This window comes from Physeter macrocephalus, chromosome 20 (assembly GCF_002837175.3).
Source record: "Physeter macrocephalus isolate SW-GA chromosome 20, ASM283717v5, whole genome shotgun sequence".
NCBI classification, from domain to species: domain Eukaryota; kingdom Metazoa; phylum Chordata; class Mammalia; order Artiodactyla; family Physeteridae; genus Physeter; species Physeter macrocephalus.
The window spans coordinates 69,734,739-69,757,116 of record NC_041233.1 but is presented as its reverse complement, the minus strand read 5'-3'; the positions used below and the strand labels follow the sequence as shown (position 1 = coordinate 69,757,116).

The 22,378-nt window shown below is 32.2% G+C and overlaps 1 protein-coding gene across 2 annotated transcripts in view; it reads right to left on the bottom strand.

Annotated features, from left to right (window-relative positions):
• ATRNL1 (attractin like 1) overlaps positions 1–22,378 on the bottom strand; it is a 744,759-nt gene that overhangs the window by 514,474 nt on the left and 207,907 nt on the right. For both annotated transcript variants that reach the window (XM_024121650.1, XM_024121651.1), the window contains exon 19: positions 8,036–8,173. In XM_024121650.1, the coding sequence (XP_023977418.1) occupies positions 8,036–8,173 (138 nt within the window). The remainder of the gene's footprint in view (positions 1–8,035; positions 8,174–22,378) is intronic.

The window sequence follows — 22,378 nt, the reverse complement described above, 5'->3', positions numbered from 1 at the left end:
TAATATCCTTTATGAAATATTTAAGGGAATATTTATGCTGGTGCTTTTGTACACCTGCTCTAGGCATTTCTAATATATAATTAACTTGCCCACCATCACTAAGTAGTTTTTGAGATATGAAAAAGTGTGTATGCAAATTGGTATTTAGCTTGATTTTGGTTTTTAAAAAATCTTTAAATATCAGGACAAGGTAAGTACATGCTTAGAGTTTCTTAGTTAACCTCTAATTTTCTGTAGCATACTAAATAAATGTTTTCTATGTTTTAGAATACAAGAAGTACGCCCCACTTTAAATTCACCCCTTACTTTTTTTCATCCTAGGCTTGTCATTTGAAGCTAATAGGAATTCTTCAACCTTTGTAGATCAGGGTAAGAGCCATTTTTATTTTTAAATTAAATTATCTTACCTTACTTATTAAAAAAAACAATAGTGCCAGATCCTTGTAACATAAAACCTAAAGCAATACATGATGATAAGCATCACGTCAAGTGAAATTAAAGAGAAATATTGAACACTCAGATAAAATAATGGTTTCTGTCTTGCCCCAAATAGGTAAGTATTGTACTTGTAGACCTAAAACCATTGAAAAGTTTTTTGCTTAATTCCGTAAGAGATATATTAGTGAACTTACTAATGAAAAGAAAACATTCAAGTGACACACTTCATGGTCAAAACTGATAAATCAGAGATGGAGATGGTCTATAACATCAAGTCTAGGAGCCTAAAAACCACTAACCCAATGCCAAAAGTCGAAGTAAAAATTTATTTTAAGTTAGGATAGGTGGAAAGTAGAACTTTGTGCAAATAAAAAGTAGGAAAGGAGATCTTGAGAAAGGTGTCAAAGTGAGCCATGCATGGCAAAGTTCCCCAGCACTTAAAAGTTCAGTGACTAATATCTCTAGCAGTTTCATGAGACTCAGCCCACAGACAGTTCTTGCAAAAGGAATTTAAGAGAAAAGAGTAGTAAACTGCATCTTCTAATAACCCACAATCAAAGGTCATTCTAAAATAGCTGACAATGTCAGGGCCAAACAGTTTTCATAAACGCAGTTCTTATCCTTAACATTCCTTTTTGAGAACAAAAAGCATGAAAAGAGTTTGAAAAGATGGAGTAGATAAAGAAAACAAGGTTACTGAGCAATTTGACGTAGAGGAACACTTCTACAAGGAAAACAAAGAGTTTCAAAAAATTAGTATACAGAGAAGAGAAACTAGCTACAAATATTATAGAAGCTATGCAATAAAGACTTTGTTTAATCATGTGGTTGAAACAGTTCTATATGATTTTAAAAGGCTCTCTTGTTTTCTTAAATTTACATAAAAATGTCATTCTGAAGAGGATTTTAGATCAAAGTATAACTTCATGACTATATCATATACTAAATAGCTACATGTAATTATATAATTATTCATTTAAGGGCCATTCTTTGAAATATTTAAAATCTCAGATTGGCTTTTCTCTGCCACACAGGATGATAATGCGTACTTAGAAAATACAAACTTTCAACTTTGTTGTGTCAAAGTAATTAATAAAAACAAGATTTCCATATCAAGTGATTTTCATTTATCTGCATTTTTAGATTATTCAGGTCAATGCTTCCATTTTGAGAGAATTAAACTTCTTACATTTATTTTAAGAAATGCTCGAGTTCATTTGATTATAAACTTTCAGCTTCTCTGAACAATCTGCAATATGTAAGAAGGGTTTAAAATGAAAAAAATCTCCCATCCTAGTAGAGAGAAAGAAGAGTTCACTTATCTTCTTTACCACCCTCAAGTCTCAGAGAATATCTGTGTCATAGCCCAGTGTGTTTATTAAAGTTTTAAATTATTTCTGTAAAAGCCTGCTATGGACAGATATTAATAATATGCCAAAAAGAAGAACATAAGTTTTGCTAATAAGAAACAAAGGTAAAAACAGAACTGTTACTATGTTGAAAGAACTTTTTTTTCCTCAACCTGGAAACTAAGAGTTTTCTTTATCACTATTAAAAGTAAAAAATATAGAAAGAAAACCATATACTATTTAAGAACCTAGAAAAAGAATAATAAAATGAACTAAAAGTCATAAATAAATACAAAATTACATTTTACTATAACCAGTTATGAATGCAATGTTAAAGGAAAAGAATTTATTCATAACACCAACCAAACCCATTAGACATCTTACAATAAAATAACTAAAAACAGTAAGACCTAGATGAATAAAACTCTTAGTCATACAAGAATGCAATTTTTTAAATGTCTGTATACTTCATATGGGGAGCTTTTTTCTTACAGTCCATTTTTTATGAGTAATTAAACAAAACAAATACATGTAAAGATATTAAAATATTTTTAAGATTAATAACATTATAGCTTAGTTTCTTATATTTAGAACAAGTTACAATGAAAAACATGCAGCTAATAATAATTACAGAAAATTGAAGCATGCAAATTGCCTCAACTCTCAAGGGCCTACCCAGATCCTCCCATTAAAATTAATCTCTTTGTCCCTGATTCCATCATTCAACTTCTACATAACACTATTACAGCACCTACACAATATTCAGTTGACCCTTGAATAGGAAGGGGGTTAGGGACACCAACCCTCTGTGCAATAGAAAAATCCTGTGTAACTTATAGTTGGCCCTCCATATATGCAGTTCCGCCATATACCAGGTTCCTCCTATACACAGTTCTGCATCTTCTATACACAAGATTCAACAAACCGTGGATAGTGTGGTACTATAGTATTTACTATTTTAAAAGTCCGTGTATAAGTAGACCTGCGCAGATCTTATCATCATGTATTCAAATCTGTGCTGTTCAAGTCAACCATATATAAATTTTAGTAAGTCCTAACACACTACTTTGCATATAGTAAGTAGTCAGTAATTGTGGAATTCAAGGGTAATCCTTCATCGCAAAGCAGTACAGTATATTGAGTGTTGAGCTGTTGTAGCACATTGAGCTGTTACTCTATTCAATGAAACTTTCATTTATTTTCTTTTACTAAAATTGATGTTAAATTGGAGATAACATGGTAAAAATAATACTGTCCCTAAAGTCTGATTCATACATTTATATTAACATATTTAAGCCTAATGATGTTATAAATAGTAACAATAATAATTTGCAATAATAGTTTGCATTATGGAGTTAACTTTTGCTGGAAACACAAATTATTTCATATGTTTATTTAAGCCTCACAGTAAATTAAATTAGCTGCATTTTGCAGGTGAGGAAAGTGAGACACTAAGAGGTTAAATAATTATCCAGGGTGACAGGGCCATTGCCAGAATATGGACCCAATCAGTATAACTCCAAAGCCCAAACTCTTAAAAATGTTATATTCTTTTATAGCTACAAAGACAATTAGATAGATAGACAGATAGATAGATAACCAATGCCAGAGCAAGTTTGTAACAGAGAATCTTCCTGAACATTAATAAGAAATAAAATAATTTTAATAATGAAGCACTTTCAATAATTATACTAACAGAATAGCTATAAATATAACATAGTTTAAAAACAATCTGAAGGAAGTCTACAAGTACATTTACATATTGACAACATAGTTAAATGGCTTTAGTAGGCCAACTTTTTTAAAGAATATCTAAATCTGCAGACATTTAAAGCCTTACCATTCAAATATAAATCTATTTGCTTATTTCCCTTAACATCATCATGGACTTTGAATTTTAATACGTGCAACTACTAATGAAAAAATGAACTTTTCTCAATAAGGTGAACTAAAAATGAAAAAACAGTAGAAAACTTTTACTTCTCATATTTTATAAATTGATTTTAGCCATTGCCGCATTAAATATAATTCACCAGATGTGACATATTGTTTATTTAGTTAGATTGCTAATGTGGCCCTAAGGAATAAAAATGAATTTCATATATCACGTCACTGTAGAAAAGTCACAGACAGAAAAATACTATTTTGCCAAATTTAGGAAATAAGGAAACTATAAGGAATTGTTTAAAGCTTCATAAACTACCAGGGAATGTGCAACAGTGAATAAGAAAGGTATTTATCTTTCATTCTCTTTAGTTTTCTATTGCATTGTACCTCAGCTTTCCACATGTATAATGTCAGCAACAAAAATAATATGAAATAACTGAATTAGTCTTAAACCTAGCAGAGAAGTATCATCCCCAAAGGGAAACATATTTCTAAAAGCACTATGCCTGGTGGAATGATAAAACTTACTATTTTAATTTAAAACAGTTTTTAGCTAATATACTTATTCAAACGTTCCTTTTGCCTACGTTGGCAAAAAATTAAAATAATACTTTGGTAATCTTCATGACATTACATTTGGCAATGGATTCTTAGATATGCACCAAAAGCACAAGCAACAAAAGAAAAAAGAGACAGACTGGACTTCATCAAAATTTAAAACTTTGGTGCTTTGAAGGACACTGTCTAGACAGTGAAAAGACAACCTACAGAATGGGAGAATATCTGCAAATCATTTATCTGATAAGGACCTCATAACTAGAATATATGAAGAACTCTTAGAATTCAACAACAACAACAAAACCAAATAGCCCAATTAAAAAAATGAACAAAGGACTCGAAAAGACATTACTCCGAAGATATACAAGTGGCCAATATGCACATGAAAAGACAAAAAGACTCAAAAAAATATTTGTACACCCATATTCATAGCAGTATTATTTACAGTAGTCAAAAGGTGGAAGCAACTCAAGCATCCATCAATGGATGCATGGATTTTTAAAATGTGGTATATATATATACAACAGAATATTATTCAGCAATAAAAAGGAAGGACACATGCTACTATGTGAAAGAACCTTGAAGACATTATGCTAACTGAAAAAAACCAATCATTAAGGACAAATACTGGATAATTCCACTTATTTGAGGTGTCTAGAGTAATCATATTCATAGTGACAAAGACTAAAATAGTGGCTGCCAGGGGCCGGTGCTGGGGAATGAAGAGTTATTATTTAATGGTTATACAGTTTTAGCTTTGCAAGATGAAAAAAGTTTTGGAGATGGATAGTAATGATGGTTGCACAACAATGTGAATGTACTTAATGAAACTGAACTATACACTTAAAATGGTTAAAATTGCTAATTTTATATTAGGTACATTTTACCACAATTTTTAAAATTGTTTTAAAATGGGCAAGAACTGGAATAGACATTTCTCCAAAAAAAACATACGATGGCCAACAACTTCATCACTAGTCATTAGGGAAATGCAAATCAAAACTACAATGAGGAATAGTTTTACACCTACTAGGATGGCTAAAAGTTTCTGAAAATGTAAAATAACAACTGTTGGCAAGGATGTAGAGAAATTGGAATCCTCCACGTTGCTGGTGGGAATGTAAAATCGTGCAACCACGAATTGGAAAACAATTTGAACAATTTGGCAGTTCCTCGAAAAGTTAAACATAAAATTGCTATATGACCCAGCAATTCCTCTCCTAGCTTATATACAAAAGAACTAAAAATTTGTATTCAAAAACAACTTGTGCAGTAATGTTCATAGCAGCACTATTCACAATAGCCAAAAGGTGGAAAAAAAAACCAATGTCCATCAATGAATAAATGGGCAAAACTATTGTGATATATCCATACAATGGAATAATATTCATCCACAAAAAGGAATGAAGTACTGATAGTTGCTACAACAAGAATGAACATTAAAAACATTATGCTAAGTAAAAGAAGCCAGTCACAAAGTCACATATTTTATGATCCAATTTACATGAAATATCCAGAATAAGTAAATTTATAAAGAAAGAGAGCAGATTAGTGACTGCCAGGGACTGGGATGACTGCTTAATAAGTATGGCATTTTCTTTTGGAGGGAAGGAAATTTTCTGGAACTTGACAGAGGTGATGGTTGCACAATATTATGAATGTAGTAAATGCCACTGAATTGTATACCTAAAATGGTTACTGTTATGCTATGTGAATTTGACCTCAAATTTTAAAAATGCTAAAAATGGGGTTATGGTTGGAAGCAATATATAAATAACAGAAATATATGAAGTAAATTATTTCACAAAATCCCCATGGACTATTATATAGGCATTAAAATAATTTGGAGACTGTAAATGAAATTATTTTCATAAAAGTAAATTAAAACAACAATTGTATATTAAATATATGAAAGGTTGCAAACACATATAAATTGCAAATGTGGAAAAAAAACAACCCAGGCGTGTTTTTGTCTTAAAGTTATGGAAACAAAACATTTATATATATATAACATAAATAATCTATCTGAAATACACTTTTTGTCCAATGAAATTCTTGGCTATAGAAAATTCAGTAGTAAAAAGCTTTTTGGAAAACAGGATGGCTTCAAAATCCTTACCTTTTTACTAATAAACATAAAATAATAAAATACTATGACTCCACTAGGTAAGGTCTAAACTTTGTGGATTCTGTTGTACACATCTCTACTGCTGCTTCTGTATAAAATGAACACAGCACTAAGCTGTGGCTTTTAGCTAATAAGGGCTACTGGATCCTCCCTGTCCATATTAACACCACTTCTGCATTAACAGTTAAGAGTTAGGCCTAAGATTCAGACACTTTCTTCCTCTTATTAGCAGTATGATTTGGGTATTTTACTTAACTTCTTTGTGTATTTGGTTGTATATAAAATGGAGATAACTGTGACTTCTCCCATACAGTTGTTGTACAGCTGAAATGAGATAATGCATATAAGCTATGAGTACAGTGCCTAGAACACAGAAAATGCAAGCGTCAAACAATTTGTGTATTGCAGCCTCAATCAGGGCAGAGCTTTCCATATCACAAAATTTCAATCAGCACCAAACCTGCTATTACCCAGAGCAGTTTTGTTGACTCTAAGGCACAGCTCATCATTCTGTGTTTCCCAACCCTGAGTGTATATTAGAATCATTTGGGAAGACTTTGAAAAGAACCAAGAATCACCTTACAATAAACTAAGAGACTGATTTAATTATTTTAGGGATTGACCCAGACATCCGTATTTTTAAAAAGCTCTCCAGGTGGCTTTAATATGCAGGTAGTGTTAAAAAGTTTTATCTAAAGGCCCAGGCTCAACTCTCTCTATAAAGATTTCTCATCTTATCACAGCCAACAACTGAGGCTTTTCTGTGAGTGCTCTACAGGCTATTCCATTTAGAAAAAGTAGATTAAAGATTTAAGGAACAAGGACTAATCTAGAAATGAAGAAGGATTACTGAAAAAAAAAATTTTTAAGGAAAATTTTTAAAGAAAGACCAAATTTTCTTTTTTAAAAAGTAGGAGAAAGAAGCAGCAGGACAGAGAAGAAAATAGAGAAAAGAAGGGTTTCATGATCGAAAAATGATATGATAATAGTTAGCTTTTATAATGCTCTTTTAACATGCTTCAATTCCTATTATATGTGATTCTATTACATATGATCTCATTTGATCTTTACAATAATCCAATGAAGTATTATCATCTTCCTTCTACATATAAGAAAAATGAAGCACTGAGATGCTTAAGTGAATTAACTAAAGCCATACATTTAAACGGTGGCAGAGTTGGAATTTCAGCCAAGGACTGATTCTAAACTCATTCTCTTAAACCTTATGTTATACTATCACCTTGTCAAAAAAAAAAAAAAAAAAAAAAAACAACTTACGTGATGTAAGGCATACACAAAACCTTTATTTCTTATTCCTAAAGTAAAATGTAAAATGATAACTTACTATTAATAAAAAACAAATTATCAGCAGTGATTATTTTAGAATAGTAAGATTACAGGTAATATTTAATTTTAATTTATCTGCATTTGGTAAATTTCCTATAGTAATCATGTATTCATTTTGAAATAAGAAAAAGTAAGATTTTCTTAAAGCAAGTATATCACAGAATTTTTATAGTTCATAGTCCCTAATAAATATATATTACCTTCCAAAAATATTGAGACTTAATGGAAAAAAAATCTTTAATAAAATATATTTTCCACAAGAGGCATATCTTTCTTAATTTTCTTTTCTGTAGTAAAAATACACTGAAGTGAAAGAAAAAATAATTACCTGTACACTGTCCTCCGTTGGTTGGATCTCCATAATAACCTGGCATGCAGTCTTGACACTGCTTTCCTGTGGTAAGATTTTTACACTGTTCGCACACGTTATTATTGATGCAAGTGCTATGTCCATTACACTGGCAAGCTAACGAAAATAGTAAAAAAAAAAAAATTTTAATATCTACATAACAGTATCAAGTATAACTGCCATCAAGACAAAGAATTTATTTTACAAATCTGAATGGTAGCAGAGTCCAACCGGCATTTCCTAAGTTTTTTTTTTAATGTGTATCTCAAAATACTAATATAGGACATTATATACAATAAATTCTGTGTTGAAATTTTGCCTATAATCTGTAAAATGTAGGGGTTAGAAATTTAAGTGAAACATAAAAGTTATAGCTAAGGAGGAAATATCTTTTAACATATTCCTTAAAGATTCATGTGACAATTATGTCTATTAACAGGAATAAATAAAAGAGCTTTGACAAAGAATGTTAAAATGCATCTTAATTATATTTACATATAATAAAAAAGGATCAATAAATATAGAAAATTGTGTGGTAATAAGTCCTTACTTCAAGAAAATACATTAGTGTAAAATTAGCAAACATAGCACTTTTAAATTACTTTGTATAAATGTTTATCTTCTTTGGGCAAGAAAAGCTTCAAGGCTTAATTAAAATTCTATTTGAATGTGAACTAAACAGAAACAGATTTAAAGCATAAGATTTTTTTATGTCTTCTTAATACGACGTTTGTTTTCATATTAATATTACAATAGAATTTAAAAATTTCAGATGAGAGATAAAGTTCCCATATGAAAGCTCATGTTTAGGGTCTATTGGGGGCATAATACTGACTTAGTTTGGTAACGTCTTGTCGAAACATCATAATCATTGTCACTTTCATAATCATTTGCATCATTATTACAACTAAGATAGCATTTAATTGAGCTCTCTCTCACTCAAGCCAAGAAAGCCAATGTTTAGTCGATTGCAGTTGTTTGTGGCTGGCATCTATATTCTGCTTGGTCAGTTTACATATTGTATCAGTTTTTAAAATATTGTAAATACTACCCCATGGCTAGATAGTGAACAAAGTGACATACATGAATTATATAATTTAAGCCTCACAACAATTTTGTGTGGAAGGTACTATTTTTAGGGTTCTTTCTAAGATCAGGAGGCCTGGATTAAGCAACTACCCAAAGTCACACATTTAAAGAATGGCAGAAACAAATGCACAATCAGGATGTATGAATCAAAGACCAGACATTAAATCGCATACCTATTGTACGTAGAAAATTTGAAAGTAAGAGGGAAATCCCAAGAGACTAGCATAAGGTCATCAACATGAGTTAACATCAAAGAGTAAAGAAAAAAAAAAGTAAAAAACAAATACCTATATCTTACAGAAATTTTCAGAGGCATAACTCTATTGCAACACAGTATAGAAATGACACGCAGTCATCCTGGAAAAATGTTGAGTAATCTTCCTCTTCATGAAACTGAGAAAATTACAATATCGTTTTCAAATTTTTATGAAATTTATTATGAATATTTTTCTTGTTATTAAATTTTCTCCAAGCTGTTTCACAATGTAATATGAGTGAAATAAGGATTCAAACAATATATTTAGAATGAACACAATTTTGTTTTTAAATGTATTAATATGCCCATGGAAAAGTTAATGATGGTTATCTTAGTTTAGTAAGATTTTTCTGCATCATCAGTTTTCTACAATAAATTCATATTACTTTTATAAAAAGGAAAAATAATGACAAGAACTTTAATTTTTTAACATTGTGCTTAAAATTTTAAGTTATTTTTTCATAGAAAATTTTATGTAAAACCACTAAGGTTAACTCACTCAGGTAAAAACAAAATTTATTGAGTGCTCACTACATGTAAAGCATTATCTGAAAAAGTCAAAATAAGAGATGGGTTACTATAAGCATTTTTATGAAACCCTGGCTACATTTTTTCATTAGAAAAACAAATGTCTTAACTTCTGAATAAAATGACTAAATTTACCAATCTCATCTAATATACTCCTCATAGATTACCACTGTAATAGTAAAAAAACTTGCCAGCAACAACAAGAATTGGGGTATGATGACAACTATGTAAGTAAAACTAGAAAGTAGTAACCTACTATATCTCTGGGAATTAAAAGAGGACTCCTGACATAATGCTACTCAACTGTAACGTTCCTGAAAGCGACAAGTTCTGAAGGCAGTTCTGGGCCATGGTGCAACCAAGAAGCATATCAGCTGCTAGAATGAGATACAGGAAAGTCTAATGTTCCACGTAATGAATATACCATACAGAAAGCTGGTATAATTTAGACCTAACTGCTGGAAAAATTTCCAGCAAAAATGGATAGTCATCGTTGCAGCTTATAACTAGTATGGCAGCAATGGCAAAGGATAAGGCATGTTATAGAAAGCAGGACCCAGATGTAATAATGGCTGTAACAAACACGGGAAAAGGATATACTATAAAGCCTATGATGATGTTTTATTCTCCACTGCCATCAGGGGGTTGGATCAACAGGTAATGTAAGCTTGTATCTAATAGTCCTTCCAGGATACACTGTTACTTGAAAGGTTCTAATAACAACCTGGTTCTGGAACATGAATGAAACTAAAGAGAAGTCATCCATACTGTTTTGTTTAAATTTTAAAACCAGCCCAGATGGCTTCTCATCTATGTACACACAAACAGAAAAAAATGAAAATAAAACATAATGAAAAACACAGCACTTGATATGCAAATAAAGTACATCGTTTTGAAAAATATGTGCTAAAACAGATGTAAAACATTGAAAAGTATCTGTTTGGCATTCTCAACAAAATTCAAAAAAAAAAAAACAGAAAATCAAGGCTAAAATTTACCCAAAACTTTTTTTCAAAACATAGCCCTTTAGAAGAAAAGGGAATTATCATTGTTAAAAATAAAACAGGGATTCAAAACAAGAATGTGAAAGAGAAGTGTGAGCTAGTGACAGAACTTTACTATACATGGGGATAGACTAGCAACAGCTAGTAGGTATGGATTTCAAAACCCAGCAGGGCCAGGAGATATAATCTCTGGCATACTCAAATAAGAGAGCTAAACTGAACCATATTTAAAATGCTTAAAGCCTTCAAATGTAGCCCCTATCTGTGAAAAACGTACTAAAATACATCACAAGCCCAAAGAAGCAAAAAGGAACCTTAACATGGGTAAGAATGTATGAAAGACAAAAGTGACTTGTGAGAACTTAAAGCCTATACTGATCATATGGGTTCGGTTGAAATTCACACTTTCCACATGGTAGATAAACCTCAACATCAAACAATAGTGTTAAAACCTGTTCTGTAAACAAGAAAAGCCTCATGCAAAAGTAGATATAAATGGACCCTTGAAATACTTCTTCAACTCAGGTCACACAGAACAGAAACTGGAAAAACTTGATTCTGTAAACTGCAAGACAGTAAGTATTTTAGGCTTTGCAGACCATAAAATCTCTTCACAACTACCACTGCTGCCACTGCAGTACAAAAGTAACCATACACAATACACAAACAATTGATAATAGCTATAATCCAATAAAACTTTATTTACAAAAATAGGCAGTCAACCAGGTTTGGCCATCACAGCTTCGTTTGCAAGCCTTTGATACAGAAATAAAAGACAATGAAAACAACAACAACAACACTTATTGAATTAAACCTCAAAATGAAAAATCACAAAACATCATAAAGAAGAGTCAAGCAAAAGAGAGATAATAAAAATGAGAATTGACAACCCAAGAACTGGAGTAAAAGGACAATTAGAAGACAATAAAAATATACAAAATAATTAAAGGCAGAAAAAAATAAGAAAATTATGCTTAAAGAACTAAAGGTACGTATGATGACAATGTCTCAACAAAAAGAGAGTATCAATAAAAACACAGAAATTATATAAAAGAACGAATGGAAATTATAAAGTAGAACAGTAAAATAACTAAAATGAGGGACCTCCCTGGCAGTTCAGTGGTTAAGACTCCGCACTTCCACTGCAGGGTGCACGGATTCAATCCCTGGTCGGGGAACTAAGATCCCACACGCTGCACAGTGCAGCCAAAAAAAAGAGTGGGGGTGGGCAGGCAGGGGCGGATAAAATTCTACACATACTAACAGAAATAAAATAAAAGCATTTAAAAAAACCGAAATGAAAAATACACTAGAGATTCAACAGCAAATTTGAACTGGCAGGAGAATTAGCAAATTTGAAGAAAGATCAGTAGAGACCATGGAAGCTGAAGTACGGAGAGACAACAGAATGAAGAAAAATAAACAGAGCCTCAGTTAAAAGCAGGACACCATTAAGTGCACCAACCTATGTGTAATGGGAGTGTTGGAAAGATAGGAGAGGGAGAAAGAAGGCTAAAATTTATTTGAAGAAATAATTCCTGAAAAATTCCCAAATTTGATAAAAATGTTAATCTACACATCCAAGAAGCTTAACAAAATTTAAGTAAAATAAACATGAAGAGATCGATAAATACATTATAATAAAAGCGATAAAAGCCAAAAACAAGTAGAAAATCTCGAAAGCAGCAAGAGAAAATATGACTCCTCACCTAAAAAAAATCCCAATAAGATTAATAACTGGCTTTTAATCAGGAAAAATGGGGGTCAGTAGCCAGTGGGATAATATATTCAAAGTCCTGAAAATAAAACTGTCAACCAAAAATTTTCTATCCATCGAGACTGCTTTTCAAAAATTAAAGTGAAACATTCACAGATAAACAAAAATTGAGAGAATTCACTGTCAGCAGATATGCCTTACAAGAAATACTAAAGGAAGCTTTTCAAGAAGAAAGCATGTGACACCAGATAGTAATTTAACTCCACAAATTAAAACAAAGAGCACCAATAACAGAACTGTCATTATAAAAGACAGTAAAAATATATCTTTTGTCTCCTTTCTTCTTTTACATGATTTTTAAAGACTGTATTTTAAATGATATAAATAATGGTATTGTTGGGCCTATAAAACATAAAACATAATGTATTCCCCAATAACACCACAGAGGAAGTGTACTGGAGAAAAATCTATATTGGGCTAAGTATATGACATGGTATTACTAGATGGTAAACAAAGATCCACAGGAACAAACAAAGAAAACCAAAAATGGTTAATACAAAGATTAATATAACAAAAGCTATAAGTACTTACTAATCCTCCTTTTCTTCCTCAGATTCTTTAAAAGACATAAAATTATATAAATAATAACTATAAAAATAGACTGTTAGGTTTGCAACATACACAGATGTAATACATATAACAATACCACAAAAAGGGAAGAAAGAGACTAGACCTATATGAGTAACATTATTTCATCTCACTGGAATTAAGTTAGTATAAATCTGAAGCATATTTTAATAAGATAAGCTATATATGGTAAACCCTGGAGTAACCACTAAGAAAATAACTCATGGAATTCCCTGGTGGCACAGTGGTTAAGAATCCGCCTGCCAATGCAGGGGACATGGGTTTGAGCCCTGGTCCGGGAAGATCCCACATGCCACGGAGCAAGTAAGCCCGTGCACCACAACTACTGAGCCTGCGCTCTACAGCCTGTGAGCCACAACTACTTAGCCCGAGTGCCACAACTACTGAGCCCGAGTGCCACAACTACTGAAGCCTGCGCACCTAGAGCCCATGCTCTGCAACAAGAGAAACCATCATAATGAGAAGACCGCACACTACAACGAAGAATAGCCCCCGCTCGCCGCAACTAGAGAAAGCCCACACACAGCAATGAAGATCCAACACAGCCGAAAAATAAATAAATAAATTTATTTTTAAAAAGAAAGAAAATAACTCATAAAATATAATGAAAAACCATTAAAAATTAAAATGTTATAATAGAAAATATTCACTTACTGCAAAAAAATAAACAAATGAAGAGTGGAAGAACAGAAAATTCATGATATACAGGGGAAAAAATAAAATAACACACATAAATCCAACTGCATCAAAAATAACATTAAATGTCAATAGATCAAATGATTTAATCAAAAGGCAGAAAAGACAGACCAGATAAAAGACAAAGATCTAACTATGTATCCTTCATAGGAGACACACCTAAATACACAAAGAGATTGAAAATGAATGGATGAAAAAAGATATAGCATACAAACAGCAACCACAAGAAAGATGGAATGGCTATAGAAATATCAGATAGACTTTTAAAATGTTACTGAAGATGAAGAGGGACATTTTATAATGATAAAAAGGACAATCCATCGATAAGATATAAAAATTGCAAACATACATGCATCTAACAGAGCCTCAAACAACATGAAGCAAACACTGACAGAAATTAAAACAGAAATAAAGAATTCAACAAAAATAGTTGGAGATGTCAATACCTCACTTTCAACAATGAATCAAACAACTAGACAGATGATTTGCAAGGGATTAGAAGACTTGGACAACACTATAAACCAACTGGACCAAACAGACATAAATAGAAAAATCCACATAACAGCAGCAGAATATACATTCTTCTTAAGTGCACATAAAAAACTCTTCAGGATAGACAATATACTAGGTCATAAAACAAACCTCAATAAATGTAAAAGGACTGAGTCATATAAAGTATGTTCTCTAACCACAATTGAATAAAATTAGGAATCAATAACAGAAAATTTGGGAAAATCACAAATTGTGGAAATTAAGCAACACATTCCTAAATAACCAATGGATCAAAAAACAAATCATAGGAAAATTAAAAATTACTTTCAGGTATATTAAAATAAAGCATAATATACCAAAACTTACAGGATGCAGCAAAACACTGCTCAGAAAAATAAATTATGGCTGTAAAAGCCTACATTAAAAAAGAGAAAAGGTCTCATATCAACCAACTTTGCACCTTAATAAAGTAAAAAATTAATAGAAAACTAAAAGCAAGCAGAAGAAAGGAAATAATAAAGATTAGAGTGAAAATAAATAAAATGCAGAGTAGTTAAACAATAAAGAAAATCAATAAAGCCAAATACAAACTGTTCTTTGTAATGTGCAACAAAATCAACAAAGCTTTAGCTAGGCTAACAAAGAAATATACGAAGACACAAATTATTAAAATCAGGAATGAAAGATGAGACATACGACTAAGACTGGGGAAAAGGACTATAGGGAAATACTATGAACAACTGTATGCCAATAAATTAGATAACCTAGATGATAGGGGAGATTCTTAGAAAGATACTAACTACCAAGACTTACTAGAGGAGAAACAGAAAATAGGCACAGGCTATAACAATAAAAAGACTGCGTTAGTAATCAACAAAGTGCCAGAAAAGTATAGCCCAAGATCAACTGGCTTAATTCATGAATTCTACCAAACAGTTAAGAAGAATTAACAATTATTCACAAATATTTCCAAAACACAGAAGCAAAGGGAAGACTTCCTAACTCATTCTATGAGGGCAGTATTAACCTAATACAAAGATAAGACAAACTTATCACAAGAAAAGATGATGCCAGACCAATACCTCTTATGATTATAGCTGCAAAACTTCTCAACAAAATACTAGCAAACTGAATCCACTAGACTATAAAAGGATTATACACCATGACTAAGTTGCATTTACCCCAGGAATGCAAGATTATTTAAATATATGAAAATCAATCAATACAACATACTATTAGAGAAATAAAGCGGGGTGGGGGTGGATCACAAAATCATCTCAATAGATGGAAAATACTCAACGAACTAGGACTAGCAGGGAATTGTCTTAACCTGATCAAGGGCATGTATAAAAACTACATAGCTAACATCATATTTAATGGTAAAAGACTGAAAATTTTCTTTTTAAGGTCAGGAACAAGACAAAACTGTCCTCACTTGTCACTTCTATTCAGTATTGTACTAGAGGTTCTGGACAGGGCAATTAAGCAAGAAAAAGAAATGAAAGGCAACCAGATTGAAAAAGATGAAAACTAACTTTACTTTCAGATGACATAATCTTCCATACAGAAAACTAAGAAATCCAAAAAAATTACTTAATCTAATAATTGTCTTCAACAATGCTACAGATCAATTGTAGAAAAATCTGTTTTATTGTATTTTTATACACTTACAAACTGAAAAGTTTGAAAGTGAAATTAAGAAAACAATACCAAATACAATAGCATCAGAAAGAATAAAACATTTACCAATACATTTAACCAAAGAAATGCAAGATTTGTACTTTGAAAACTACAAAACATTGTTACAAGGAATTAATGAAAAGGCATCTGTATTCATGGATTGGAAGACAATATTAAGATAGCAATTCATCGCAACTGATCTGCAAATTCAATGCAATCAAATTCTAAAAGACTTTTTAAATAGGAATAGACAAGCAGATCCTAAAATTCATATTTAGAAACAGAGGGCTCAGATTAGGTAAAACAATCTTGATAAAGAAAAACAGAGTTGGAGTACTGACAATTCCCAATTTCAAAACCTACTTCAAAGTTACAGTAATCAAACCATGTGCCATTGTCATAAGGACAGACAAATAGACCATGGAATAGAATTAGGTCTAGAAATAATACCATACATCTATGGTCAATTGATATTCAACAAGGGTGTCAAGAAGTTTAACTGGGGAAATAGTCTTTTCAACAAATGGTGCTGGGATAGCTTGATGTTCACATGCAGAAGGATAAATCTGGACCCGTAATTCACACTATATATAAAAATTAACTAAAAAAGGATCAAAAACCTTAAGGTAAGAGCTAAAATTACAAAAATGTTAGAAGAATATATAGATGTAAATCCTCATGACTTTGGATTAGGCGACAGTTTCTTATATATGACACCTAAAGCTTAAGCAACTAACAGAAAAAAATATATACTGGACATTATCAAAAAAATGCTGTGCCTCAAATGACACTGTCAAGAAAGTGAAGAGACAACCCACAGAACAGTGGAAAATATTTGAGAATCATATGTCTGATAAGGATCTCATACCCAGAACACATAAATAACTCTTACAATTCTACCATTTAAAAAAAAAAACCTCAATTTAAAAGTGGGCAAATGATTTGAATAGACATTTTTCATAGAAAGTATATGAGTAGCTAATAAGCACATGAAAAGAACACCATAAGTCATAAGGGAAATGCAAAACAAAACCACAAAGAGCTACCACTTCACATCAACTAGGAGGATAATAAAGAAAATGATGTATTAACCCATATTGGTGAGGAGAGTAATTAGAATACACTGCTGGTAGAAATGTAAAATAGTACAGTAGCTCTGGAAAAAGTCTGGCAATTCCTTAAAAGGTTAAATATACATTTATCATATGACTGAAAAATCAACTCCTAGATACATACCAAAGAAAAATTAAATCATGTTTACACAAAAACATATACAAATGTTCATAGCAGCACTATTCATAACAGCAAAAGAGTGGAAATAAGCTGAAGATCCATCAACTGATGAGTATGAATATGTGGTATGCAATTTAATATTATCCAGCCATAAAAAGAAGTAAAGGACTGACATATGCTACTATATGGATGAACCTTAAAAACGTATGCAAAGTGAAAGAAGTCAGACACTAAAAGACACATTATATGACTGCATTTAAATGAAATGTCCAGAATAGACAAATACACAAAGAAAGTAGATTAGTGGTTTTCAGGTGTTAGAGGGAAGGATGAACAGGTAGTGACTGTTAAAGGGTATGGAATTTTGTCTTGGGGTAATTAAAGTGTTCTGGAATTATATGATGGTAATAGTTGCACACCTACTGACTATACTAGAAACCACTGAATTGTACACTTTAAAATGAAGGATTTTATGTCATATGAGTTATACGTCAATAAACAAAGTAGTTAGCACTAATTAGATGAGCAGAAAAATAATTTACACAAATTCTTCACATCTCTGCATGTACAAAATTCATAATATTACTTTATCCTTGCTCTCATCAAATAAGTACAATTTTTTCCCACCAGTTGAACATGCATTGGCATGAAGACTTTTTCAGAACAGTGGAATTCAGAAGTAATGGTATGGAAAATTTGAGCTTAGGCCTCAAGAGGCATATACACTCTGCTCTCTCCTTCTTGGAATTCTATTCTAAACATATATGTATAGCATCCCAGTCTACACCACCAGAGGATGATAGGCCAAATACAGCAGAGAACAATCATTTGCAGCCTGAGGACCCCTAGATCAAGCAATCAGCTCAAACCACCAGACGTGTGAGTAAAGAATCCTGAGATCAACCAAAACCAGTCAAGCTGCCAGATAAATGGAGCCACAAGAGAAAAATCAGGAGAGACTGGCAGAAGAACTGCCTAGCAGAATTCAGCAAAATAGATGATGCAGAATCATGTGTAAAACTGTTTTAATACAGTGAACCTCGCATGCTATGTTAAATAACAATAACTAATTAAAAAATAGGTTTAAGAGAAAACTGGAAACATCTAAAGAAAGAATTAGTGAATCAAAATATAGATCAGAGGAGGTGCAAGGATATAAAATACAGACAAAACAATAAGAAAATTTAGGAACATGGTGAAAAAGCTTAACATAAGTGAATCAAACTTTTAGAAATACAGACTAGAGTGACACAATGGGACAAATGCAATATTTGAAGAGATAATGGCAGAAAACTTTACAAACATGATGAAAAACGCATGTCACAATTAAAAAAAGAAAGATGATACTTAAGTACATCACACTAAAATTGCTGACATCCAAAAACTAAGAAAAAAATAAATTTTAAAAGGTCAGAGGGAAGAAAAAGACATATTACTTTCAAAGGAGAAACAATAAAACTGACAGAGGAATTCTTAAGAGAAAGTAGAAGCCAGAAGAAAAGGATATTACATCTTCAAATTATTGAAAAAATATATCTGTCAACTTAGAATGCTATTACCAGTAAAAATATCCTTCAAATATGAAGACACACACATTTCAGATGTATAAAAGCTAATTTATAGCCCAACTGAGAAACACACTACTTAAAATGTTACATAAAGTTCATCAAGCTAAAGAAATGTTATAGCAAAAGGAAATTCAGATCGATAGGGAAAAATGAAGATCACAGAAAATGGTCAATACGTGGGTAAATAGAAAGATTTTTTTATTATTATGATTTCTTTATAAGAAAACTCTTTTTAAAGTAAAAAAATAATGTAATGTGTGGTTAATAACATATAGAGAAGTAAAATATATGGCAGTAATCACACAAAGGACAGGAAAAGAGCAAATGGAATTACACTTTTGTAATATTCTTACCTTATACATGAAGTAGTATAATATTGATTCAAGGTAGACTGTGATAAGATAAAGATGACTATTACAATCACTACAGCAGTCACTAAAAAAAACACAAAAGAGGTATAGCTAAAAATCCAATAAAAGTGATAAAAGTGGACTTTAAAAACACTCAATTAATCTAAAAAAAGGCAAAAGGAGGAACAAACAACAGAGAAAAAAATAAAGGAAATTTTAAAATTGATACCATGATGGTAGGACTAAATTCAATGTTACCAATATTATATTAAATCTAAATTGACTAAACAATTTGATAAAAGATGATCAGAATAGATTTAAAAAATACATCAACAACAACAATAAAAAACAAGACATTTATGCTGCTTACAAGAGATTCACTGTAAATAAAAACACATAGAAGATTTCCACTTCTGCCCATGAAGGTTTAACTGCTGTGAGAACTGACCTCTAGTGTAAACATAAGAAAACTGAACAAAATATATGAAACAACTACTTTCAAGTATAACAGGCAGCTCAGGAATGGCATCCCTGAGAAAAAGAAGACAAAATATGACTGCCCTGGCTTGCTATCTGGAGGCAGATTTGAGGATGCAGCCCAGGGAGGAAAACCCAAACCCTCATTTAGTTGAGGAAACAAAGAGCAAAGTTCAGGGAGGCCATGGTGGTTAGACTTTGTGGGGCAAAATACTAGAGAAGAGAGAGTTGCACACAGCAATCTATAGACAGGTCCCCTTGAATCTTTGGTTAAATAATGAATTGAACACAGTATGAAACTCTATGAAGCTGGAGAAAGAACCATCAGAAAAAAGTAAGTAAAACAATGTCAGGAACTCACATAGGACTAGGAATAGCTTATACTCCCAAGAGTCACAGTGGAGAGATCTCTTAATACAAAGAGCATTGTATGGAGAACACAGAAAGGCACTGTCTTAGTAGTGGAAATAAATTAGCACTGAACTTAGGGCTGCTATGTACAGGCCATGACAAATATTAAAAACAATTTTTGAAGTAACACAACTGAATGCCAGAATAAAGTCCAACACACTTAAAGAAATAGAACAAAATTGAATAAGCTAGAAAAAAATCACAATGTCCAGGATAATACCACCAAAAATAACCAACCTGGAAATTTTGATCCATAATCAATTAAAAAAAAAAAAAACTATATATATATACACACATGCCAACAGAAACAGAGAAAGAAATGGCATACCAATTGGGATGAGTAGAGAAGGATTTTTAAAACAGCTATTAAAAGTATGCCCCATATACTCGAGAATACAGAGTAAAATATCAACATAAGAAGGAGAGAAATGGAAAATATAAAAATGACTAAAATTCAATTTCTAAGATGAAAAAATATATACAAAATTTAAAATAAACTTAATAAGGAAAAAAATCGTCTTTTCAACAAATGTTGCTTATAGCCATGAACAAAAGAATTAAGCTGGATCCCTATCTCACACCACACACAAAAATTAACTCAAAACAGATCAAAGACCTAAATGTAAGAGCTAAAACTACTAAAGCCTGAAGAGGAAACATAGGTGAAAACCTTTGGGATCTTTTATTATACATGATTACACAGGCATGAAACCAATAGCACAAGAAAGAATAGAAAAAATAGATAAAACATGAAAATTTAAAACTTTGGTGGGGACTTCCCTGATGGCACAGTGGTTAAGAATCCACCTGCCAATGCAGGGGACACGGGTTTGATCCCTGGTCCAGGAAGATCCCACATGCCACAGAGCAACTAAGCCCTTGAGCCACAACTAGTGAGCCTGCGCTCTAGAGTCTGCGAGCCACAACTACTGAGCCCGCATGCCACAACTACTGAAGCCCGTGCGCCTAGAGCCCATGCTCCTGAACAAGAGAAGCCACTGCAACGAGAAGCCTGCGTACCACAAGTAAGAGTAGCTCCCACTCCCCACAACTAGAGAAAGCCCTCGCGCAGCAATGAAGACCCAACACAGCCAAAAATAAATAAAAATTTATTTTAAAAAATAAACTTTTGTGCTTCAAAGGGCACTATCAAGAAAGTGAAAGACAACCCACAGAATGGGTGAAAATAATTGCAAATCAATCTTTAGTAAGGGACATATTCAGAATATATAAAGAACACTCACAGTTCAATAATAAAAAGACAAATACCCAAATTAAACAATGTGCAAAGAATCCGATAGACATTTCTCAAAAGAAGAAATACTAATAGCTAATAAACATATGAAAAGATGTTCAACATCATTAGCCACCAAATGACTGCCAATCAAAACCACAATGAGATACTACTTCACACCCACAAGGATGACTACAATCAAAACGATGTGAATGGAAAATTACTCAGCGATAAAAAGAAACAAAATTGAGTTACTTGTAGTGAGGTGGATGGACCTAGAGTCTGTCACAGAAAGTGTAGTAAATCAGAAAGAAAAAAATAAATACAGTATGCTAACGCATATATACGAAATCTAAAAACAAACAAACAAACAAACAATGGTGCTGATGAACCTAGTTGCAGGGCAGGAATAAAGATGTAGACATAGAGAATGGACTTGAGGACATGGAGTGGGAGGGGGAAGCTGGGGCAAAGTGAGAGTAGCATCGACATATATACACTACTGAATGTAAAATAGTTAGCTAGTGGGAAGCAGCAGCATAGCACAGAGAGATCAGCTCCGTGCTTTGTGATGACCCTAGGGGCGTGGAATAGGGAGGATGGGAGGGAGGGGATATGAGGACATGTGTATGCATATGGCTGATTCGCTCTGTTGTGCAACAGAAACTAACACAGTATTGTGAAGCAATTATACTCCAATAAAGATCCATTAAAAAAAAAACGATGTGAAATAAGCAATGTTGGCAAGGATGTAGAGTAATTGTAACCCTCAAGCACTGCTGGTGGAAATGTAAAATAACACAGCAGCTTTGAAACTGTCAGGTAGTTCCTCAAAAGGTTAAACATAGTTACCATATGACCTAGGTATTCGATTCCCAAGGTAATGAAAATATGTCCACACGTAAACTTGTACATGAATATTCATAGATGCATTATTTT